Source organism: Podarcis tiliguerta (assembly GCF_965153285.1).
Source record: "Podarcis tiliguerta genome assembly, chromosome: W".
Taxonomy (NCBI): domain Eukaryota; kingdom Metazoa; phylum Chordata; class Lepidosauria; order Squamata; family Lacertidae; genus Podarcis; species Podarcis tiliguerta.
Window position 1 is genome coordinate 7,037,553 of NC_139552.1, and position 25,807 is coordinate 7,063,359.

Here is a 25,807-nt window from a genome sequence, read left to right on the forward strand (position 1 = left end):
TCTAGTCTGCAGGTGACTACTGCATGGATCACCATGGCTAGGTTGGAAAGGGACAGGTACGGTATCAATCGCCTAACCTGACATAGATTAAAAAATGCCAGTTTGGCTACATTTGTGACCAATGCCTCCATAGAGACAGAAGCATCCAGGATCACACCGGGTGTGACTATTGCTACAGGTGACTATTGTGCCCCATGAAGAACTGGGAGCTGGCAAACCGAACCAAAATCATTCTGGCCCAGCCATTGGATGCCCATCTTTGATGGATAAAGATTCAGTCGACTCAGTTTCCTCCATCCCAGCACACCCACCTAAAAACTGGCCAATATATCCAGGGTAGCATCTGACCAGGGCCATGAAGCAGTAGATCCATGATGTTTGTGGTCAGATCTGTGGTTATGTAGAAGATATTTGAATAAAGGGTGAATTTGGGGTTCCCCAAAGTGAAAAGCGTGAGGATCCATGAGGATCCGTGTTTCAAAACCACGTTTTTTACCACGGTACGGCCAGGAAGCCATGGATCAGAGTTTTTTTGTGGTGCAAGCTGTGCCCCTGGCTATGATGTGTGATTTGACGGTGATTTAAGGTTGGCCCAATACAAAAATCATGAGGATCCATGAGGATCCGTGCTTCAAAACCACGTTTTTGGGCCGCGGTTTTGCCAGGAAGCCATGGATCCGTGATTTTTGTGTTGCATGCTGTGCCCAGGGCCATGATGTTTGATTTGATGGTGACTTTGGGCTGATCTAGTGCAAAAAGCATGAGGATCCATGAGGATCCGTGCTTCGAAACGAGGTTTTTGGGCCATGGCGTTGCCAGATAACCGTGGATCTGAGTTTTCTGTGGTGCAGGCTGTGCCCCTGGGCATGATGTGTGATTTGACGGTGAGTTTGGGTTGGCCCAATGCAAAAAGCGTGAGGATCCATGAGGATCCGTGCTTCGGAAACACGTTTTTGGGCCACGGTATGGCCAGGAAACCGTGGATCCATGATTTTTGTGTTGCATGCTGTGCTCCTGGCCATGATGTTTGATCTGATGTTGACTTTGGGCTGATCTAGTTCAAAAATCATGAGGATCCATGAGGATCCGTGTTTTTTAACCATGTTTTTGCGCCATTGTGACACCACAAAACAGTGGATGCGTGATTTTTTTGGTTCTGCCTACAGACTAAGATGTCGTCTACACTGTATCATGGTGTTTTTATTTTGTTTCAATATAAAAATCGTATGAATTCATGAGGATCTGTGCTTCGGATCCATGTTTTTGTGGTGCTGCAGCGCGGCAAAGTGTTGGACCCACGTTTTTTATAGTCCAGTTTGTAGGCGTGCCTTCTAGGTGTGATTTGACACTGCATTTGTTGGAGTTATTTTTTAAAAAGTGGAGGATCCATGAGGATCCGCCTTTTACCCAGACCCCGCAAACACACACACACACACACACCACGTTAAGCGACAGCAATGGGGGGAGAGAAAAGCCGCGCTCCTGCCGTGCACGGCTGGCTCCACGGAGCAGAATGACAGCAAGGGATTTTCATGTCGTGGTGACAGGGAAAGGGGCCCACTCGCGGACCACGGACCACGCGTAACAAAAAGAAAGAGGGGAGGGGGGACACCACGCCCAGTGCCGCGACTGGGAGCAGGACAGGCCGTTTGTGTGAGGGGCGGAGAGCACCAGTGCGCTGTCCTGGGGGAACACCCGGGGCCCCGACCTCACGAGTTCCAGGAACGGGTATGGGAGTGCTTCATTCTCCTCTGCCATGGCTCTGGGTCTTTTTTACCATTGCCATTTCCTCCGCTCCTCCTCCCTTCCCTCGCACCGGCTCGCTCACGTATTTCGGCCCCCTCATCTGCCGCTCAGCGCTGTCGGGGCCGAGGCTGGGCTGCGTGCCGCCGAGGCCTTTTCTCTGGCACATCGGCTGCTTATTCGTTGAGCTGTGCTTCAGCACCGCCTCCCAGTTCAGAGGGGATGGCTCGATTGGCTGAGCTGAGGATCGCTCACTCACAATGTGGTGAAGGGAAGAGGGTGAGGCTAAGTTGCGGGGCCTTTTCTCGCTCCCTCCCACTTCATCCATTAGGATTCTGAGTGGGGGACAAGCACTGGTGCGCTCGGCTCAGAGGCCGCTTCCTAAGACCAAGAAAGCGGCATACCAACAGCGTGGCGGCAGCTTGTTTACTTCAGGATCGTAGTAAAAAACGGGGGGGAGGTTTTCACCCTCCTGAGGAGAGGAACTAGGCTTTCCGTTGGGCATCTCGTTCTCAAGTACCGCCTGCTATCCCTGGTTCCGCATTTTCACTGGCCGAACCGCAAGCCATTAAAAAAAAACAAGCCGCGAGGGGGGCGGAACGGCCTGATGAGCAGAGATGAAGGGCTGGAGCCAACCAGAGTTTTTTTGCGTCAATGGATCAAAAGCGGGCATTCACGTGGTTGCTGTTTCCGGTACGTCATTGGCCCTTGCTAAGCCCCACCTTCTGGTCTTGTCCAGATTCCAAATGAGGCGTGGTCATGAGCTGGTCCCGCCCCCTTATTAAAATAGCCAGTAGCCTCCGGGAATAAGCCTTTGTACCCTTCTTGCTCGCTTCCCTTTTAGATTGCAAGGTACGGGTGTCGTTGCATGTATTTGCATGTATTTTGAATAATTAATTGGCATATTTAAATAAGGGCGTGTCACGTGCGACATGTCCTTGCCCTCCCAGAGCAGCGCAATAGTGGCCCCTGTGGCCTCACCAGTGGGGGAGAGATGGGAAGTACTGCAAAAATTTAGGTTCACAGCCGGAAGTGCTGCTGTGTTTGACGGTGCGCAGGGTGCTATTTGCTATCTGCCGGGGCTTGGCCATCCACGTGGTCAACCTCCCTTCCTGGACTGAAGAAAAAGGGAAGGGGATTATTGGGGTGTCTGAGCTCCCCCCATGGCGGCTGCAGAAGAGGAACATCCCTTGAGGAACGAGCTGGTCATGAGTGAGGACGAGGAGGAGAAGGAGGTGAACTTTGAAGCCCAACCGTATTTATTTCCAAAGCTGTACTCTGTGTGATCCCATCTGTGTGGGAGGGGATGGTTTAGAGCCATCCGCGCGTGGGGGAAGTGCTGTGTAAGCTCGGGGGGGGTACCTTTGTTCCCTTCTCGGGGTGCTGCGGTATTCCTGTTGAGACGCTTTAATGCAATTGGCTTTAAGGATTTCTTTGCCCCGTGAACGATGCCCAGGACAGCATGCTATAGGCGTAGCCGAGGGTGAAGGGGGACAATCACGCCGGTTCTGCCCCCCCCCAAACAAAAATCCTGCTCCCCAACTACGTCCTGACCCACCCCCCGCAAAAATTCTGTCTACGCTCATGCAATAAGGAATAAATTTATTAAAGTTCTGCGAGATTAAACAGCAGAACTGGATTGATGCCTCCTTGCAAAGGCTTGAATGGCTTTTGAAAATTCTACTCCTAATCCTGAGTTTTGATCCCTACATCTGTGTCTCCCCTTGTCCTTTTCTTTTTGCGTTTTTCCTTACGGCCACTCTTCAAAGCTATAAGCGGTGCTTTTTTCTATTAAAAGATGTGCTGGAACTCACCATGAACTCCTCCCTTGTAATGGCAATGGCAGCCACCTGAGAGGTGCAGGAACCTAGTTCCAGCAAGTTCCAACTGGGGAAAAAAGCCCTGGCTATAAGGCAGTAAGTCCAGTGAGCAGGTCAGTCTGATTAGCTGGCAGCTGCATCTCATCACAGGTTAGCACTGCCATGCTAGAGATATGCTCAGTGATACCCTTTGAAGTTATTATTCATTATTATTATTATTGAGAGCCAGTGTGGTGTAGTGGTTAAGAGCGGTAGTCTCGTAATCTGGGGAACCGGGTTCGTGTCTCCGCTCCTCCACATGCAGCTGCTGGGTGACCTTGGGCCAGTCACAGTCTCTCAGCCCCACTCACCTCACAGAGTGTTTGTTGTGGGGGAGGAAGGGAAAGGAGAATGTTAGCCGCTTTGAGACTCCTTAAAAAGGGAGTGCAAGGCGGGATATCAAATCCAAACTCTTCTTCTTCTTCTTCTGTTCATCTTGTTGCAAGGATGAGTCTGGGTTCAGCCCTCTGTGAGATGGTCCTTGGCCCTTATTCATTGGTAACCTTTTGTTCCCCAGGCAGACAATGAAGAAGCAACAAAGAAGCACCATCAGCTTGTGGATTCACTCACTGCCTTGGCTGGAGCGAAGCGGTATGAAGGAAGGGAGATAATAATATAATAATTTATTATTTATACCCCGCCCATCTGGCTGACTTTCCCCAGCCACTCTGGGCGGCTCCCAATCGAGTGTTAAAAACAATGCAGCATTAAGTATTACAAACTTCCCTAAACAGGGCTGCCTTCAGATGTTTTTTAAAGATAGGATAACTGCTTATTTCCTTCACATCTGAAGGGAGGGCGTTCCACAGGGTGGGCACCACTACCGAAAAGGCCCTCTGTCTGGTTCCCTGTAACCTCACTTCTTGCAATGAGGGAACCGCCAGAAGGCCCTCGGCGCTAGATCTCAGTGTCCGGGCTGAACGATGGGGGTGAAGACGCTCCTTCAGGTATACAGGACTGAGGCTGTTTAGGGCTTTAAAGGTCAGCACCAACACTTTGAATTGTGCTCGGAAACGTACTGGGAGCCAATGCAGACTTCTCAGGACCGGTGTTAAGTGGTCCCGGCGGCCACATCCAGTCACCAGTCTAGCTGCCGCATTCTGGATTAATTGCAGTTTCCAGGTCACCTTCAAAGGTAGCCCCACGTAGAGAGCATTGCAGTAGTCCAAGCGGGAGATAACTAGAGCATGCACCACTCTGGCAAGACAGTCTGCAGGCAGGTAGGGTCTTAGCCTGTGTACCAGGTGGAGCTGGTAGACAGCCGCCCTGGACACAGAATTAACCTGCGCCTCCATGGACAGCTGTGAGTCCAAAATAACTCCCAGGCTGCGCACCTGGTCCTTCAGGGGCACAGTTACCCCATTCAGGACCAGGGAATCCCCCACACCTGCCTGCCCCCTGTCCCCCCAAAACAGTATTTCTGTCTTGTCAGGATTCAACTTCAATCTGTTAGCCGCCATCCATCCTCTAACCGCCTCCAGGCACTCACATAGGACCTTCACCGCCTTCACTGGTTCTGATTTAAAAGAGAGGTAGAGCTGGATGTCATCTGCATACTGATGAATACCCAGCTCAAACCCCCTGATGATCTTTCCCAGCAGCTTCATATTGATATTAAAAAGCATGGGGGAGAGGACAGAACCCTGAGGTACCCCACAAGTGAGAGCCCAGGGGTCTGAACACTCACCCCCCAACACCATTTTCTGGACACGGCCCAGGAGAAAGGAGCGGAACCACCGTATAACAGTGCCCTCAGCTCCCAGCCCCTCTAGACGGTCCAGAAGGATGTTATGGTCGATGGTGTCAAAGGCCGCTGAGAGATCCAGCAGAACTAGGAAACAGCTCTCACCTTTGTCCCTAGCCCGCCAGAGATCATCAACCAGCACGACCAAGGCAGTTTCAGTCCTATGGTGAGGCCTGAATCCCGACTGGAAGGGATCCAAATGGTCCGCATCCTCCAGGCGTGCCTGGAGTTGTTCAGCAACCACCCGCTCAATCACCTTTTGCCCAAGAGTGGAAGATTTGAGACTGGGCGATAGTTGGCCATGTCGGCCGGGTCTAAAGATGCTTTTTTAAGAAGCGGTTTAATGACCGATGGAATTGGTTGGAGAGGGAGCGGTCTTCCCAAACACAGACTGTTTCATGGCCCTGGTGATGGAGACAAAGAATGATTAGCCTGATTTTCCATTCCTAACTAGGTCAATGTCCTTTCTTTCTTTTTTTTTTTTTGCAGATGGAGGGCAGTTGAACGCACTGAGGCGAGCAGACAGATATCGGAATTTGATCTTTGTGGTGGAGGTGAGAGCTTTACCCTCAAGTGCTCGCAGCATAGCAATCGCTGGCACAGATGAATCCTCTGTTACCAATGGGTCATGGCTAAGAGGGAGCATGTGACCAGATCCATGTACCATTTCTCAATCTCTAGCAGAGAGGCATGGCTATACAAGTTTGGCCTTCTAGATGTTACTGGACAACAACTCCCATGATCCCTAGAAGAAGAGTTTGGATTTGATATCCCACTTTATCACTACCCGAAGGAATCTCAAAGTGGCTAACATTCTCCTTTCTCTTCCTCCCCCACAACAAACACTCTGTGAGGTGAGTGGGGCTGAGAGACTTCAAAGAAGTGTGACTAGCCCAAGGTCACCCAGCAGCTGCATGTGGAGGAGCGGAGATGCGAACCTGGTTCCCCAGATTACGAGACTACCGCTCTTAACCACTACACCACACTAGCTATTGACCATGCTCGCGGGGCTGATGGGAGTTGTAGTTCAGCAACATCTGAAGATGCCAGAGGTTCTCCACACTTGCTATAGAACATGGGTAGGCAAACTAAGGCCCGGGGGCTGGATCTGGCCCAATCACCTTCTAAATCCAGGAATCAGCATGTTTTTACATGAGTAGAATGTGTCCTTTTATTTAAAATGCATCTCTGGGTTATTTGTGGTGCGTGCCTGGTGTTTTTACATGAGTAGAATGTGTCCTTTTATTTAAAATGCATCTCTGGGTTATTTGTGGGGCATAGGAATTCATTCATTCCCGCCCCCCCAAAAAAAATAAAGTCTGGTCCCCCACAAGGTCTGAGGGACAGTGGACCGGCCCCCTGCTGAAAAAGTTTGCTGACCCCTGCTATAGAACATATGCTTTGCATGCAGAAGAAAGTCCCTGGCTTGGTACCTCCAGGTTAAATGGTCACAAATCAGGTGATGGGGTAGGTCTCTCTCTGAGACTCTGAAGAACTGCTGCTAATCAGAGTGATGATACTGGACAAGACAATGTTGATACCAAAACAAGGACAAGACCTGACGCTAATTAAAAACTATAGGCCCATATCACTGCTGAACAGTGATTACAAAATATTCGCTGACATTCTAGCCAACAGATTGAAAAAATTATTAAATGAAAGTATACACAAAGATCAAGCTGGCTTTCTGCCAGGTAGATACATACACAGCAGCATGAGGAATGTAATAGATTTACTAGAATACCTAGAAGAAAGATAAGACAAAAAGGCTGCTTTAATATCAATAGATGTGGAAAAGACATTTGACCAGGTGTCGTTGGACTTCATGAAAATGTCATAAAGGAAATGAAACTGGGGGAAGATTATATTAAAGCTATAGAGGCAATATATAGGAAACAAGCAGCCAAACTTATTCTTAATAATGAAATGACAGAAGAATTTTGTATAGAGAGGGGGACAAGACAAGGTTGCCCCTTGTCACCACTACTATTTATTATGGTACTGGAATTATTGATGAATGTCATAAGAAATGATAATAAAATAAAAGGTATCTCATTAGGGAAAAAGGAATATAAGATCAAAGCATTTGCGGACGACCTGATTCTGACTGTTGAAAACCCCAAAGTATAATACAGATAATTGAAAGAATATTAGAATTTTGGAAAGTAGCCGGCTTTAAGTTAAACAAGAATAAAACTAACATGATAGTAAAAAATATGACCAAGCAAGAAAAGGAAGAACTACAGGAGATATTAGGATTAACAATAGTAAATAAGACCAAGTATTTAGGAATCTGGCTGACCAATAATAATAGTAATCTATTCAAAGATAATTACATAAAAACCTGGAAAGGAATCAAAAGAGATTTAGAAATCTGGAATAAGTTAAGATTATCGCTTGTTGACAGAATATCGGTAGTTAAAATGAATGTATTGCCGAAAATGATGTATCTATTCCAAATGATACCGATAATTGGAGGAATGGGAAGTCTTAGATTATGGCAAAAAGAGATATCCAAATTCATATGGCAGTATAAAAAACCAAGAATTAAACACAATCTTCTAATAGATAAAAAACATAGAGGTGGACTGGCCCTACCTGACCTAAATTTATATTGTGACGCTGTCTGTTTAAATTGGCTAAAAGAGTGGATTGTATTAAAAAATAGTGATTTGTTAGATCTAGAAGGATTTAACAATCGTTATGGTTGGCATGCGTATTTAGCTTATGAAAAAGGGAAAGTACACAGGGGATTTATGAACCATGTCATTAGGAAATCATTATATAAAACATGGACAAAATATAAGGATCTAGAACTGAAAACACCATGGTGGGCATTACCTCTAGAAGCAATTACAATAAAAAAGAAAAATATGGAAGTAGAAGAAGAAGAAGAAGAAGAAGAGTTTGGATTTGATATCCCGCCTTTCACTCCCCTTCAGGAGTCTCAAAGCGGCTAACATTCTCCTTTCCCTTCCTCCCCCACAACAAACACTCTGTGAGGTGAGTGGGGCTGAGAGACTTCAAAGAAGTGTGACTGGCCCAAGGTCACCCAGCAGCTGCATGTGGAGGAGCGGAGACTCGAACCCGGTTCCTCAGATTACAAGACTACCGCTCTTAACCACTACACCATACTGGCTCTCATATAAAGATCTGATTAAGGAAAAAGATAATAAATTGGTAATTAAAGATTATGAGGAAATTAAACAACACCTTACGGGTTGGATCCAATACCATCAATTGCATGAAGTGTTCAGGACAGATAAGAAAAACAGTTTCTCAAACGAACCTTCATTATTAGAAAAAGTGTTATTACAAAACTAAGGTAATATCAAAAATGTATGATACATTATTGGAGTGGGAGGTCAAAGACTAACAGGTCAAGGAGGTAATGATCAAGTGGGCTTTAGATATTGGGAAAACCATTAACTTAACAGCATGGGAAGAATTATGGAGAAAGAACTAGAAATTTACAGCCTGTGATGTATCGAGGGAAAATCTAATCAAGATGTTTTATAGATGGTACTTAAAACTTACCAAAATAGCTAAAATGTACAGTGGTACCTCGGGTTACATACGCTTCAGGTTACAGACTCCGCTAACCCAGAAATAGTACCTCGGGTTAAGAACTTTGCTTCAGGATGAGAACAGAAATCATGCGCAGCGCTCCCTCTAGCTGTTCTAGCTTCGCGTGAAGCCTCCGCAGGGCATGGGGAGCGTTCATCCCGCTGCCCTGCGGAGGCTTTGAGCGGCTATCCGCAGCTTTTGCGGGAGGTGGGGAAAGGGACAGAGCTGGCAGCTCTGTCCCTTCCCCCACCTCCCGCAAAAGCCAGGGATAGCCATGCTCCCTTTAAAGAGCGCTCGGCTCTTGCGGGAGGTGGGGGAAGTGACAGAGCCACATGCTCTGTCACTTCCCCCACCTCCCACAAAAGCCAGGGATAGCCGCGCTCCCTTTAAAGAGCCACGCGGAGTGTGTGTGCGGCTCTTGGGGAAAAGCCTGCAAGCGCCGCACACATGCTCCATGCGGCTCATGAAAGGGAGTGCTGAGCAGAGCCTGGGATGCATACAGGCTCTGCTCAGCGCTCCCTTTAAAGAATATTTTTTTTTCTTGCATTCCCCCTCTAAAAACTAGGTGCGCCTTATGGTCAGGTGCGTCTTATGGAGCGAAAAATACGGTAAATAAGGAGGCCAGATACAGTACAGGATAAAGGAAGTCTTTTATTTGGTTGTTTGTATAGTTTTATGTTATGTTTATTGTATTTCTGGGGTGGGGTGGGGGGTTTATTTTATGTTGTAAATAAAATTTCCAATAAAAAGTTTTTTAGAAAAAGACAATGCACCCAGATGTGGCCTATCATCCAGTGTTACCATGTGTTGTGCATTGCAGGTGCTAGAGAAAAAGTTCTCCTCTCAGAACTGTTGCAATCAGCTTCCAGCTCACCAGCTCTGGGTTCCATTCAAAAGCAGCTGAAGAAAGCCCAGCACAAAAAAACCATCCAGCTCCCACTGAGCAAGGAGGAGAATGAGCGGGTGATTTCAGTGGGCTGTTTTGGGGGCAGCTGTGCTTGGGGTGGTGGCAGGGAGGAAGATGTTGGCATTGGAGGTAGAAATGTGAAGGAAAGGACACTGGAGGGAGAAACCAAAAGGAGAAGAACAGAGGGAAAGTGTGTGTGTGTGTGTGTTGGCACAAGTAGGATAGACTGGCAAATGTACCTTTTCCTGCGGTACAGGTGATTCTCAACTTACACGGTTACGTTCCGCGGTCACAGCATAAAGCCAAAATCACATATAGTCACAGCACGTTGGATACAGTGATGAGTGGGATTGCCATTTTTCCCCAGATGCACCCTGCCTCTTTCAAATTTTTACAAAATTAGTTCGCCAAGCACGTGAAGCTGAGTGCACGCAGGTTCAATGTGTGTATGTTGCGAGTTACCTGTACATCTCTTAATTTTTGTTGTCAAATTCATTTTCTCAAGGTTTGCTCCTAGGCTTATCCTTTTTAAAAAATAAATAAAGGGTCCTGTAAATTAATGAGGAATAGGTCCATCGGGGGTTATCGGCTGTAACAGAACAATTCAGAGGTAGTATGCTAGACGGAGCATAAACAGGAAAAAGCCATCACCATTGTCCTATGCTGTTGAACGTGGAATGTATAACTAAATGTTTTTGTCTTGTGTGATATTTTTTTTATAAAATAATATTTATTACTTTTCCAACAATTTAAACACTACATAGAAGAAATAAAAATGGACAATACAATACAAAAACACTACATAACACTAACACCTAACACTAACACATTAAACTAACAAAACAAAACAAAAACAATTTAAAACACATCAATTTCAATATCTTATCTTCCATTCACTTATTTCAGCGACCTCCTCACACCTCCCTTTTTGTATTCCACTTCTATTAATTATTTCAGCAATTCCTTTCCATCTTCCTCTGTTTTCTATCCTATAGTTATCTTAAGACATTCTAACCTTATTTTTTCCTTTAACACTTTATTAATCTATTTATACTTAATTCCTTATAACATTTCTACTAAAGCCATATAACTTCAATCCAACATCATTCCATCATTCATTAATTTTACATTGTTTCTGTAAATAATCTTTAAATTTCTTCCAATCTTCTTCCCCCTCTCTTCTCCCTGGTCTCGGATTCTGCCAGTCATTTCCGCCAGTTCCATATAGTCCATCAACTTCATCTGCCATTCTTCCTGGGTGGGTAAATCTTGTGTCTTCCAATACTTCGCGTTGAGTATTCTTGCTGCTGTTGTTGCATACATAAAAAAAGTTCTATCCTTCTTTGGCACCAATTGGCCAACCATGCCCAGGAGAAAGGCCTCTGGTTTCTTCAGGAAGGTATATTTGAATACCTTTTTCATTTCATTATATATCATCTCCCAGAAAGTCTTAATCCTTGGGCATGTCCACCAAAGGTGAAAGAATGTACCTTCAGTCTCATTACATTTCCAACATTTATTATCGGGCAAATGGTAAATTTTTGCAAGCTTGACTGGTGTCATGTACCACCTATAAATCATTTTCATTAGATTTTCTCTTAGGGCATTACATGCCATGAATTTCATACCTGTGGTCCATAGCTGTTCCCAGTCAGCCATCATTATGTTATGTCCAACATCTTGTGCCCATTTAATCATAGCTGATTTCACCATTTCATCCTGAGTTTTCCATTTCAACAGCAAGTTATACATTCTTGACAAATTCTTGATTTTTGGCTCTAACAATTCTGTTTCCAATTTTGATTTTTCCACCTGGAAACCAACTTTTTTGTCCAAATTGTATGCCTCCATTATTTGATAATAATGGAGCCAATCTCGCACTTTATTTTTCAATTTTTCAAAGCTCTGCAATTTTATTCTGTCTCCCATCTTGTTCCAGAATTTCCCAATATTTTGGCCATTTGGCCTCCATATTGAGTTTTTTCTGTTCCTTCGCTTCCATTGGTGACAGCCATCTTGGGGTTTTCTTTTCTAACTAATCCTTATATCTTATCCAAGCATTAAACAATGCTTTTCTAACAATATGATTTTTAAACGCTTTATGTGCTTTTACCTTATCGTACCACAAATATGCATGCCAGCCAAATGCATTATTGAAACCTTCTAGATCCAACACTTCAGTGTTTTCAAGAAGCAGCCATTCTCTCAGCCAGCAAAAAGCAGCTGATTCATAATAAAGTTTAAGGTCTGGCAGGGCAAATCCACCTCTTTCTTTAGCATCAGTTAATATCTTAAATTTTATTCTAGGCTTCTTGCCCTGCCAAACAAATCTGGAGATATCTTTCTGCCACTTCTTGAAGCAGTCCATCTTATCCAAAATTTGCAATGTTTGAAATAAAAACAACATCCTTGGCAATACATTCATTTTTATCACAGCAATTCGGCCTAACAATGACAACTTCAAATTTGTCCACATTTCTAAATCCTTTTTCACTTCAGTCCAACATTTTTCATAATTATCCTTAAATAAATTCACATTTTGGGCAGTCATGTTAACCCCTAAGTATTTCACTTTCTTAACCAATGTTAATCCTGTCTCCTCCTGAAACTTCTCTCTCTCATTCACAGTTAAGTTTTTCTCTAAAACCTTAGTTTTCATCTTGTTCAACTTAAAACCTGCTACCTGTCCGAATTCTTGGATCAGTTCCAATACCCTTTTAGTACTAGATTCTGGCTCCTGTAAAGTCAATACTAAGTCATCTGCAAATGCTTTCAGTTTGTACTGTTTAGCTCCCATTTTTGTCTTGTGTGATAAAGCAAGGTATTTTATTTTTTTTTGCCTTGTGAAGAGGAGGGGTTCATGGACATGAATTTAACTTGGGTGTGCTGTGTTAATGGTTTCAAATCAAATAGATGGAGCAGAATTGATACCTGGCTACATTGCCAGCTGTCTCTAAAGTATTGAGATTCCAGCAATGGGATTGCATCATATCCTGGGTGAAGTAATGCCTTCCTAAAGATTTTATACTGAGGCTTATGGGCATCTTTATAGTGGGTGCTCTAAAATATGCCTCTGGGAAAGCTCGCTGTAGCTGGTCCACCATATATATATTTATACATATCCATACATGCATATATATGTATTTGTGTGTGTGTGTGTGTGTGTGTCTGTCTCTCTCTCTCTGTGTGTGTGTGTGTGTGTATATATATATATATATATATATATATATATGTTTCAGACTAGTCAGAGGCAACAGAGGGTCACACTTTTATAGTATGTTCTGCCAGAAGTGGGTTCTGGCTTGACAACTCCCATGTCTCCTTAAAGAAATACCTGTGTGTCACTGGGATCTTCCTGCTGAAGGTTGTGCTTGTCTTATCTGTCTTCCTGCAGGTGGTGAGGGAAGCTGCCTACACTCAGACATCTCAAGCCCTGGCTAAGTGGCATCCAGTGGTGCAGCAAAACAGACGTGCTGAGCAGCTAGTCTTCCCATTGCAACAAGAGAGTGTGAATGTCACGGCCATTGAAGAAGTGATAAATGGATGGCAGGTGGGTGTTTGTTGACCTCAGCAAGAAGTGAGAATTAGGCTTGAGCTGGACCCAGCTGTTACACAGTGCTCTTGCCTCATGTTCAAGCCAAGCTATGCCCCTAGGAGTGTAGGAAGCTGCTCTTCTACTGTGTCCCATCTAACTTAATATTTTCTGCATTGACTGCCAGCAGCTCTCCAGGGTTTCAGGCACAGTTCTCTCCCAGCCCTACCTGGAGGTGTGTGGGTGTGCCAATCATCTACTGTGGCTTTTGTAGCTTGTGGTCTGGTAGACAGAATTCTGACTTAGCTATTCAACTTCTTAGCTCTGATCTCCTATTTGAGCAGAACTTAGCAAGTGGCTGCATATAAGTGACCCTCTCTATCTCAGTTCCTCATCTGAAAAAAAAAGAAAAAAAGAGAGACACTTACCTGTTTTATTGTGCAGATTAATACCATATAAGTTGTTAGGCAATCCAATGTTACTATGCAGTTACAGACCCATTCAAAAACAAAGGAAACCCCAAAACCATATAACTTCTAGCATAAAATTTAATATGGTTCATACATGTATATGAAACAGGAAAAAGAAAAACAGCCCAAACAACACTTAACTGTCAGAATATTTTCATGAAGGTTTTGTTGTGGGAAATGAATATCTATGAACTGTTTCTGTTATTGTTTTATTCATATTAGCCAATAAGCAAGCTAAATAACACTCAAAAGACCTTCCTGGATATTTTAGTCAGACAGGAATAAATCTGCTTTGCTCATCTCTTTAAAAAATACAAAAATAATACCTATTAGGATTTCTATCGCTCCATCCCCACGGAGGGCAGAATTGTTCATTGTAAGAAAACCCCAATAGGCAGTTAAAGCAATTAAATTTGGACCTAGAGAAGATTTTATAAGCAGCAGTCATTGAGAAATTTGCATCAATATCTTTAACCTGAAGTTTTAAGAGTACATTTTGCCCAGTAGTGGTACTGAGTAGGAAAAAAATCAACAAAAGTCTGATAACTGTAATTTATTGATACAGGCTTTGGAATTTTCTTCTTTTTTGTTGTTGCTAGAAATAATATATGGCAATTATGTGGTAACGCTATCTTATATGGGTTATCCAGTTCCAGCTGATCTTTATCCATACCTCTGAGTTACTTTTAAAAGACAGCTGAAGAAAAATCTAGAAAATTTAGCCACAGGTGCATTTTTCTGGAAGAAAAGTACCCTTCTGAAAGTTTTATAAGTGTTTACATTTTACTTAAGATGATGTGGCACTTTGAAAACTGGGAAGTGCAACAGAAAAGGAAAAGGTAGCAACCAACCACTTCCCTCTGTTTCTGTGCCCATTCACACTCTGTTCCTTTAACTGCTCTTCCTGCCTCTATCATGCTATTTGGTCTCCATGAGCCTGTTCTTTTATACAGCTTTGCCATTTCAGCCAAGGCAGCCCTCCCTCTCAACATGTTTGGAGAGCACTCATTCTTAAAACTTCCTGTCTGTATTGGAACTAAAACCTATCCTTACTAAAGACTCTGAAAGGTGTGGAATTCTCCCTCTCTTGAAAGGAGGGTCCTGTAGAAATTATTCATGAATTGTTCTTCTGTAGGGGTGCAGTATAAGTGTAACAAATGAATAATAATAATACATTTTAGCTAGCTAGCTAGCTAGCTAGCTGCCTGCTATGGTTTTTGCTCAGCCAATAACTAACATTCTCTTGGTACGGTAAAAGCAGTGAAACAATAAAATAGGAAAAAAGTTCTAAAAAGTAGTATTACAACAGTATGCATAGGGACAGAGAAAAGCTAAAACCATAACAACAGCATCTAATCACAAACTAAAACATTTCAGGGGTAAAATAAACAGAGTTTGAATGCCTGGGGGGGGTGTTCCTCCCTTTAAAAGGCTTTGCCTGGTTCTAAAACAACATTAGAGTTCAAGCAATCCTCTCTTGTGGAGGGTCTCATGCAAGTCGGGGCCACTGCAGAGAAGGCCCTTTTACCTGGTGGTCTCCTCACCATAACTTTGCTGGCATAGGTTTTGCAGAAAAGGCCCTCCAATGATAATCTCAGGGCACTTGTGGGTACACAGTGAGATGAAGCAGTCCTTCAGATACTGCAGCCCTAACCCATGAAGGGCTTGAAATGTCAAAACCAGTCGAGCCTTGGAACTAACTTGGAGCCAGTGAATATGGGAAAGCACCTGTGTAACATGCTCATAACTTCGTTAGTTCCCATGTTGCCTCAAGTTTCCAGATAGTCTCCAGAGGCAGCAATGACAAGCATAGTCTGCAAAGGAAGAGGTAGCACCCCTTCACCTAAAATCAGACTGGCAAATAAAGTATTGTGAGGTTGGGGGGTGAGGGTCCCCTGTTTTGTTAGTGACCTTTTGCAACCTTGTTGGACTAGTCTTTAGAGTAAGCTGAAACTTACCTCTCTGTGTCCATCCTTCCCTCTTCTCACCCGCTCTAAGGCACAAACACCCCTGGAGCAAGAAATCTTTAATATTCTACACAAAGGAAAGCAGCCAGTGAAGGACCCACTCCTGACGCCACAGGAGAAGTCCTCACTGCAGGCCATGAGTCTGGAGGAGGTGAGTCTAGATCTAGCTGTTTCTTTCCCATTCTCCATCTCTCCCTCCCTCCTGGATCCCACACTGCCTTGCTCTGTAAGCTTTTACAGTCAGCCCTTCTCTCCGTTTTTGCGCATTTCAGGCACAGTTGCGACGTATGCAGCACCAGAGGGCTCGAGTCCTGCAGTCCTACTACAAGGCTAAGGCACAACGTCAGCGGAAGATCAAGAGCAAAAGGTAAGCAATTGTTGTAGAGCAGCAGCTGGGAACCTACAGTCCCATTAGTTCTGATAGCCGACCATAAAACTTTCCCCCAACCCCCCACAAGCACAGTTACCTGCTCCATACTTGATATTAAATTTTACATTGGGTAAAGACATGGCTGTGGAAGAATAATTGGGAAGCTGCATAGTATGCTCCCAGTTGTTCCTGTTCCAATAAAGGCTTGCTGTTAGTGCTGATCAGATGATTGGTCATGACAGCAAGGCTTGCAGGGATTGGTTGCACTACAGAGTTCTTGAAGAACTCCTTAGTTCAACTGATCCTTGCCCAAAGCAGGCATTGCTGTAAGTGCTGATCAGCTGACTTAAGTTGGAGAAAATTTGTGAACAGCCATCCAACCCACCTTCACCCTTTTAAGTTGGCTGCCGAAAAGAAATGAGGGTAGGTGGAAAAAGTCCTCTTCTCACTTTTGTGGATGAGCCCTGTTCAGTTCCTGCATAGTTCCTTGCAGCCCAGAAAGGACTAGGCATCTTGCGACTTGCTACACTGGGCTCCTTTGGGAGGGAAGGGCAAGACATAAATGGAATTTAAAAAAATATTAAATAATAAATAACAGGTGTGGGCTCTGTCTGTTTATTTTTTACACTTTTCTTCCAATGATCTCTCGAGAAGATGGTGTACATTGCTCTCCCCCCCCCTCTCTCTCAACATCCCCATGCCCATTTTATCTTTATCCTGTGAGGTGGGTAAGGCAGAGACAGTGACTCAGTCAGGGTAACCTATTGAGCTAGACAGCTAGCAGGGGTTTGAAACTGAGACTTTCTGGCATTAGGCTGATACTCCAAACAAGGGGTGGGGAACTAGTAGTCCTCAATAAGTTGTTGGATTCCAACCCCTATCATCCCTGGCCATTGGTTGTACTGGCTGAAGTTGAGGGGAGGGCAGCAACATTTAGAGTCACAGTTTTCTTGTCCCTTCTCTAACCACTTCACTGACTCTGCTGCAGGCTCTGGCCCTCCAGATGTTGCTGAACTACAATTCCCATCAGCCTCAACAAACAATGGCCAGGGCAAACAGCTCTATTTCAGTGATGTCAGTTAGCTGTGTGTCCTTTCCCTCTGGCCTGGCTGTTCAAACCTCTGACATTGCTATCTTCCTCTTCCTGAAGGTATCACAGAATGCTTAGGAAGATCAGGAAACGCAAGGTGCTGAAAGAATTCGAAATGCTGTGGAAAAGTAATCCTGAGGCAGCTCTAGAAGAGCTAGCTAAAATTGAGAAAGTGCGTATTGAGGTGGGTGCAGCCCTCTTCCTGTGGTACTGTCACGGGGCTGCCAGGGAACGCCCCGGAACTGAGGGAGGGGGAGAAACAGGAGCCTGTAGAAGACACAGGAGAAGCAGAGGAGGAAAAGCAAGGGGGAGGGCCTCAAGCGGCGAGAATGCTCTCTGATGCTGAAGACCAGCAACACCACTCTACCAGTTCAGGGACAGAGCGAGAGGCGGTGCCCATTCTTTCAGCACAGGACAGGAGGGGGGGGGGGGTTAAAGCGTAGGGAACAGAGGTGGCACTTGGGACTTCCCAGGCTCCTCTGCTGGAAGAGGAGCCGAAAGCCCCCACTTCCTGGATCTGCTACCGAGGACTCGGACGCATGAAGCATGTTCTGTACCTTGTAAATACTATGTGAATAAAGACTGTAAATATATCTCTGAGTGAGCAGAGGTATTCCTTGCCAAAGGCTTCTAAAACCATCACAGGTACTGAGATGAGGCCCCTCTGCCTAGTGGAGGGCGCTCTTACTGTACTCCATCATAGTGACATTTTGCCTTACTTCTCTGTGCAGGAGAGGATGAGCCTGAAACACCAGAACAAGGGCAAGTGGGCCAAATCTACAGTCCTCATGGCAAAGTACAACCTAGAGGTAAGAGATGTGTGGAGGGAAGAGGCTTTATCAGCCAAAACCCACTTTTAACATGTAATTAAACCAAGGCAGGTGCTTGAGAGATTTGATCGAGCTGAAATGTAGCTTCCAGAAAAGGGTTGGCTGAAAATATCAGGCTATTCCCATAGAAGTGCTTTTTAGAGCACCTTTAACAACATTTGCAAGTGGGTGATAAAAGACCTTTCTTTTGTCCGCTTGCCTTCCCGCCATTGGGTGGATTTACATCCAAAGCCAAAAACAGATGGCAAATCATTTTCTGGCCAGTTGCAATTCATACCCTTTCTCCTGGGAAATTGACTTTCTCTGGAGAGTATTGTTTAAAATTCTTACTTGGGAGGGGGAGGAAATAGTAGTGAATTATTGTAAGTTGGGCTGTTAAACATTTTACTTGCTTCCTGGGGGGTTATTAGAGGGGTGTATGCTTTGCTGGTCCTCTTGTGGCTGAAAATACGGGATACTGTAAGTCAGGGGAGGGCCAATGATAGATCTACAATCTACTGGTAGATTGTTGGACAATTTGCAGTAGATCAGCAAGCGTTTCTGACTTCTGATTGTTTAACAACAGCTATGTCAAAAAGAATCCTCCAGCACCAGATTGTTCAAGCTCTTATTTGAAATAATACAGAAACAGGTTTGTCTATGCAAACCATCCCAGTATCTATGTTGGCTTTTGGGGTGCAGCAGATAACTGTCTCCTCCCCCTAAGCCTCCATTTTGCATATGGCGACACCTTCAAAGGTAGAGTTGTCATATTTCAAAAAGTGAAAATCCGGACACAAAAGTTGTTGAGATTTTGGGCGGTTGTTTTTTTGCCAGAGTTGTTGAGCTGTGTATGTATGTGTATGTGTGTGACAGACTTTTTAAAGCTATTTTATGGGAAATAGGCAAAAACGACACTGCTGACATGAGTTACCGTATGTCCAGATTTTTCTGGACATGTTGCCAATTTCCACCTGGACACGGCTTCCAACTGCAGTATTCCAGATATGTCCAGGAAATTCCAGATGTATGGCAACCCTATTCAAAGGCTCTACTCTTTGCACCTGGCTTTGGGGGTTGGATGGACCTGGGGTGGTTCTAGTGAAGAAGGAAAGAATAGATTTTGTAAGCCTAAGGTCTGCAAGTAAAGGCTATTGCCTGCCTGCATTTCTAGGCTAGGCAAGCCATGCAGGAGCAGCTGGCCCAGAACAAAGAACTGACCCAGAAAGTACACCCGGCATCTGATAGCGAGGAAGGTGGCAACGACACTGACGCAGAGGGGGATCTTGTGCCAAGTGTTGTCAATGAGAGGCCTGCTGGGCTGGATCCAGACAACCCCTGGATGTTAGGATGGCCCCACACAGAGCCCAAGGAGGACCTTCCAGCTGCACCAGAAGACAGTGAAGAGAGTGACGAAGAGAAGGGGCCACCTGCAACCAAGGAGGAGACTTTGCTGCAAGGCTTCGTTGCAGGTCAGCAGGGCCAGGGCCATAAAACAATGCATGGTGTGGGGGAAATGAACAGATAAGGTGCTTTTATTCCTTGTATAATACAAGGGCAGGGTGATCCAGTGAAAATCATAGGCTGTATATTCAGGATATTATTATTATTATTATTATTATTATTAATTTTCATTTCTCATAACAATTATTCAATATTGTTAGGGAACTGCCATCAGCTCAGAGGCGAGAGGTGGAAGGGCAGTTGAGTTACAGGGAGCCTCCGAAGATCAGATCTTGAGAAGCAGCACTTCCTCCACGGAGGAGGAAAGCCACGCCTCCAGTGGGGAAGGGGTGCAGGTCTAGGAGGATGCAAGGGAGAGACACAGCACCGAGCATGAACAAAGCGGAGGGGAGGCAGGTCCCCCTCTGCCCACGCCCTCTCTGCGCAGTCAGTTTACGCGCAGAGAGGGGAGGCGTAGGATGGGGGTCAAAAGACTGCTATGCTGGGGAAAGTTTAAGGACCGCCCACTCCCAGATTCTGCTAGCGACTGAGCAGACATGGGCTTGAGACGCTCTGCACTGTAAATGCTTTGCACAGATAATAAAGCCTTGAAAAGACCGGTGGGAGTCTTGCCTGTTTGCTCTCGAGCAACCACGCTGGCATACGTAACAAATATCATCATTTAACATCCGTTTTCTAGTTTCCCCCCTCCCTGTTGACTTCCCCCAACTTCTATTTCTGGTTTGTTACACCAAATGTTACATTCTGTTTATACATAATGTTCTGTTATCACTAATTCTATTTCTTGTTCTCTGTAAATAAAGTTGTGAATGTTTATTTAAATCCTGCCAACGAGTCCATTTTTTGTTTTGTTTCTGCAAGTATGTTGTAAAGGGTTCCCATTCTCTTCCAAAGTCACTATTGTCCTTTTCACGCAGTTTGTCCATTAATTTTGCCAGTTCTGCATAGTTCACCAATTTTTCTTGCCATTGTTCTTTAGATGGTATTTCTCCCGTCTTTTTTTTTTTAATCTAAGCATGGGTGGGTTTTTTTTAACTTTAAATTTATTTAATCATTTTTTCAATACAAACAACAATCGCAAAAGACACAAAAAACAAAAACCATAATAACACTAATAATACAATTTGACAATTCAGATTTGAATACACTGATATACCTATGACTACACCTTTTTAACAATATTTCCCCACCTCTCTCTCCTCCCCCTACTTCCCACCACTATCCGCCTTATCGCTTAAATATTCCTTCCAGATTTCTTCATATTTATCCATTTTTAATTTGCTTTGACATGCAATTTGTTCATATGTAGCTAGTCTGTCCATATTTTCAATCCATGTGCTCAATGGAATCTTTTTCCGGCTCTTCCAATTCATCAAAACAAGTTTTTTCGCTTCTAATATAGCACGGTGCACCCATTTTTTTGACCCCTTGTATTTTCCCTCATTTCCGGAATATAATTTAGAATTAAATTTAATTCCACTAAATAACAATTTCTTTTTATTACTCTTGCTATAAATATCATCAACTCACACCAAAATGATCTTATCATCGGGCAGTTAATCATCATATGTACTAAGTTCGAATTTTTACTTCCACATCTCCAGCAGTTGTCTGCACTTGTTATTTTCTTCTGGTGTAGTTTTGCTGGAGTCCAGTAGACTCTAAATATTATTTTCTGTTGAATAAGTCTTAGTCTTAGATCCATAGAGGCTATTTCTGTTGATTTTATACTTGACTCCCATATATCATTTGTTATCTGTACCCCTAACTCTTCACTCCATTTTTGTCCATAATATTCTAAATCATATTTCTTCCTGTTGAGTAGGGTTTTATATAGTGCAAGTGTAGAGTTTTTTGTTTTTGTTGCAGAGAGATTAAATCTTGTAGCAGCATGGGTGTTTCCGATGCTGCTAGAGCGTCAGGGCCAAATTGCCTTTCCAACATATGTTTCAATTGGATGTACTTCCATTGTGTTTCACTGGTTAATCCATACTTTACTTGCGAAGTCATATATTCCACAAATTTTTAATTTTCATCAATTAATGGATTCTATGTCAAAATACCTTTTTAATCCAATTTTGCCAAATTATTACTTGATTTCCAATTTTTAATTTTGGGTTGGCCCAAATTTTTAGTTTCTCATGCTGATAGGGGTCATCCTTATTATTTTTATTCATCCAAATTTTTATAGGTGCTTTAATAGTCTCCAGGATAATAGGATATTTCATAAAATTGGAGCCTAGTTTAGTCCACCCTACAAGAGGTTCAAAGAAACTATATTCGAGAGTAGCCCAATTGGGATTCCTGCTAGCTCTCCAATCATTAGTCTTACTCAGCAGGTAGGCCTGGTGATATAGTTCCAGATTTGGGAGACCAAAGCCACCTTCCTTAGTTGCATTTTATGTAGTGATATTTTTGGTGGCTTTGTACCCCACATGCACGATCTAAATAGTTGATTTATTTTTTGGAAGTAAAATTTGGGAATATGTATTGGTAATCCTCTAAGAATAAAAATAAAAGCTTTGCAACAACATTCATTTTGAGGACATTAACTTTTCCCCAAAGGGAGAGGTTTAGAGGTCCCCACCTTTCTATATCAAAAGAAATATCATTTATAATTTGATTCAAATTAAATTTTATAATTTGGTCTATATCTGATGAAATCATTATACCCAACTATTTAATAAAGTCTTTGCACATCCTAAATTGATGGTTTCTATACAATGTAGCCCTTGGCCCAATTGGTAAAATATCTGATTTTGTCCAATTTATAGAATATCCCTATATTCTGCCAAAGGTTTTTATTTTCTCCATAATTTTTGGAATTGTATCTTCTGGTTTTGTAATAAATAAAAGGATACCATCTGAAAATTATACAATTTTGTAATTATCTTTGTTTTATACCCTTGATATGCTCATCCTGAATTATTGCTCTTGTTAATGGTTCCAGGCACAGATTAAATAATAACGGAGAAAGAGGACATCCTTGTCTCGTTCCTCGATTTAAACTAATCAAATTCAAAATTCTTCCATTTGTAACAATCCGGGACGTTGGGTTTTTATAAATCATTTAGATCCAATTACAGTATTCTATAGGGAAACCAAATTTACGTAACACAAACCATATGAATTCTTTATATATTCTGTCAAAAGCCTTTTTTGCATCTAATGACAATATCATAAACTCCTCTTCATCTTTGTTTAAATTTATCAAATCTATTGTTAATCTGATGTTATCTGTAGCTTGTCTTGTTTTTATAAAACCTGTTTGATTATTAGGTATCGAGTCTTGAATAACTTTTTGTAATTTTGCCGCCAATATTGCATTCAAAATCTTTGCACCAACTTTCATTAACGATATTGGTCTATAATTTGCACATTTAGTAGGGTCTTTGTTAGGTTTTGGTATAATTATTATTAAAGCTTTATTGAATGTTGTAGAAGATATACTTTTATGAGCTATTTCCTCATAGACCTCTAGTCTGGGGACTAGTATATTTTTGAATATTTTATACCATTCTATAGGAAAACAGTCTGGTCCAGGTGATTTCCCATTCCCCATTGTTTCTATTACATTCTCAATATCTAATATATTTAGGGGTGCTGACAGCATATCTTTTTTATCTTCTTTGGTGTGAGTTGATGATATCAAAAGCTTGGTGTTTTGATATTTTGAAAGAAGTTCTCCATCTCATCCTCCGATATATTTTCTGGCCCTTCATATAATTTTTTGTAGAATTAAAAAAAAAATCATTATTGATATCTATTGATGAGGTCGCTGCGATGTTATTTTCATTTCTTATTAAGGGTATTATTTGGTTCGCTTTCTTTTGTTTTAGACAATTAGCTAGAATTTTTGTTGGTCTTTCTCCCTATTCCCAATATATTTGTCTTAGACTTAGGCTAAGACTTAGTCTTAGACTTTAGCTAGTATATTATTCAGTTCTAATGTTAGTTGTTGTAGTCTTTCACATGTAACATTAGCTGGGTTATTTGCCATATTGCCCCATAGTGTTTTTAAAGAAATTTTTAGATTATTTTCTTTTAATCTTTGCAGCTTGGCTTTGTTGGCAGAGAAGGGTATTATCTTCCCTCTGATGTAAGCTTTATATCCTTCCCATTCCATCAGTCTTGATGTTGAAGCTTTGGAGTTATTTTTAAAATATATTTCTCCAGTCTTCCAGTTTTCTGCTATTAGGATTCTTGCTGCATACATGAATAATGTCCGATTTTTCTCCGGCATTTCTTGTCCTAAAATACCTAACGAAAAGGCTTCTGGTTTTTCCACAAAGGTTATTTTAAACATTTTTTTCAATTCATTATATATCATTGCCCAATTTTAAAAAATAATCTTACAATCCCACCACATGTGATAAAATGTACTTTCCCCTTCTTTACATCTCCAACAGTTCTTTTGTTCTGTTTTGTACATTTTGGCCAGTTTTAATGGTGTAATGTACCACCTGTACATCATTTTCATATAATTGTCTTTCAACAATATACAATCCGTAAATTTCAAGTTCACTTTCCAAAGCCTTATCCAATCCTCAAATTGTATGTTATGACCTATGTCCTGTGCCCACTTGATCATTACTGTTTTAATTTCCTCAGCTTTAGTTTCCCATTCCAACAGAATATTGTACGCCTTCTTTAACAATTTAGAATGACCATCTATGATATCCTTTTGGAATTTTGAAACTGTAAGTGAATCCTCTCTTGTTATCTTCCGTGAAGATTTCATTTAATTGCCTATAATGCAACCAACTCTGAAGGTGTTCCTTTATCTCATCGTAATCTTTCAATTTCCACTTTGCTTCTTGTTCTACTGATAAATCTCTATATGTTGGCCATATTCCTTTCATTGTTAACGTTTTAAGTGATAATGCTTCAGTAGGTGACAACCACCACTGAGTTTTGGATTCCAGTAATTCTTTGTATTTTTCCCATACCCTTATCAGGGACTTTCTAATTACGTGATTGTGGAATCCTTTGTGTACCTTTGCTTTTCCATACCACAGGTATGAATGCCAACTGAATCTGTTGTCGTGTCCTTCTAAGTCTATTGCCTCCTTTTTTCCAATTTAATCCAATCCCAAATCCAAGTAAGGCATGCTGCTTCGTTGTAAATTTTAAAATCTGGAAGAGAAAAGCCTCCCCACTGTTTTAAGTCTGTAAGTATTTTGTGCTTTATTCTTGGCCTTTTCCCGAGCTTCCGGGTTAGCGCCTCCAGGCAATGGCGGATTTCCTCTAATATAGAGGAATCCGCTCCGCGAAAACTAGGGTCTGACCGCCACGGTGAGGCGGAGACCCATTAAAAACCACAGGCGGGAGAAGCCTGTGGACTTGGGATTCGGCTGGCACCTTTTGCGCCTCCCCTACTCGCGGGGAAACCCGGTTTCGGGGATCCGGAGCGACGTGGGGTGAGCGGCGCGGTGCTTCGAATCGATCGCTTTTTTCGTGGAGCGAAGCCGCATTGCTGTTGCTGGAGAGTGCTGACTTTTTCCTGTGGACAATTGGACTTTAAACAACTACTTGTAAGTAGAACGGAAAATTGGATTTTTAAACATCGTAATTCGGCACTGAAACGGGAAGGTTCTAAACAGGAAGTCCGCCTTCCGTTTTGTAAATAGATCAAAGCAAAGACGTCGCAAGCTAAAGTCTGGGAAAAGCCTCTTGTAAAGGATTAAATTTTCACCATTTAAAATATTAAAAACCCCTTGGAAGCAGGAGAAGGGGGGGAATTCTTTTTGGACTGTTTAAGCCTGCAGGAGAGAGAGTGAGGAGAAAGAAATTTCCACCATTTTGAACCTGGGACCGGGCTGTCAGTAACTCTGGGAAAACTCATTGACTACAAATAGAACATATGCTGATAGATAGCTAAATAAGAGATATACATTGTTTCCACTGCTTTCCTCTGCATTTAAAAAGGAGAAAAAAGTAACTGAAAATTGAAAATTAACTTTGTTGCTGGATCTGGGTCTAAAAGGACAGATACAAATAGAAATTGTTTCCTCTAGAGGGAGCCTTTGAAACTGTTGCATGAGTGAAGGAATTTTCCATAGAATCAAGGACTGTGAGAAATAAAAGTGACCTTGGACAAGAATGTCAAAACAAGAAGCCCTAGTGAATGCATTTTGCAAGATAAGCGCCCTACTGGAACAACTTCATGAGAAGACGGATGTGATGGCTAATAAAATTGACAATTTGGGACAAATTTTGGACAAAAAGTGAATATTTATACAGAAAATATTCGGGTATTGACTCAGGAACCCATTTCGAAATGTC

The 25,807-nt window shown here is 42.7% G+C and overlaps 1 protein-coding gene across 2 annotated transcripts in view; it reads left to right on the forward strand.

Annotated features, from left to right (window-relative positions):
• The first annotated feature begins 2,677 nt into the window (after positions 1-2,677).
• Positions 2,678-25,807, forward strand: part of LOC310668832 (U3 small nucleolar RNA-associated protein 14 homolog A-like) — a 38,819-nt gene continuing 15,689 nt past the window's right edge. The window contains exons 1-10 of one of the 2 annotated variants that reach the window (XM_083422162.1): positions 2,678-2,978; positions 4,120-4,193; positions 5,836-5,900; positions 9,734-9,876; positions 13,215-13,370; positions 15,821-15,940; positions 16,062-16,156; positions 17,310-17,433; positions 17,981-18,058; positions 19,233-19,530. In XM_083422162.1, the coding sequence (XP_083278288.1) occupies positions 2,907-2,978; positions 4,120-4,193; positions 5,836-5,900; positions 9,734-9,876; positions 13,215-13,370; positions 15,821-15,940; positions 16,062-16,156; positions 17,310-17,433; positions 17,981-18,058; positions 19,233-19,530 (1,225 nt within the window). In that variant the 5' untranslated portion in view covers positions 2,678-2,906. The remainder of the gene's footprint in view (positions 2,979-4,119; positions 4,194-5,835; positions 5,901-9,733; positions 9,877-13,214; positions 13,371-15,820; positions 15,941-16,061; positions 16,157-17,309; positions 17,434-17,980; positions 18,059-19,232; positions 19,531-25,807) is intronic. The other variant, XM_083422163.1, reaches the window with a different exon arrangement.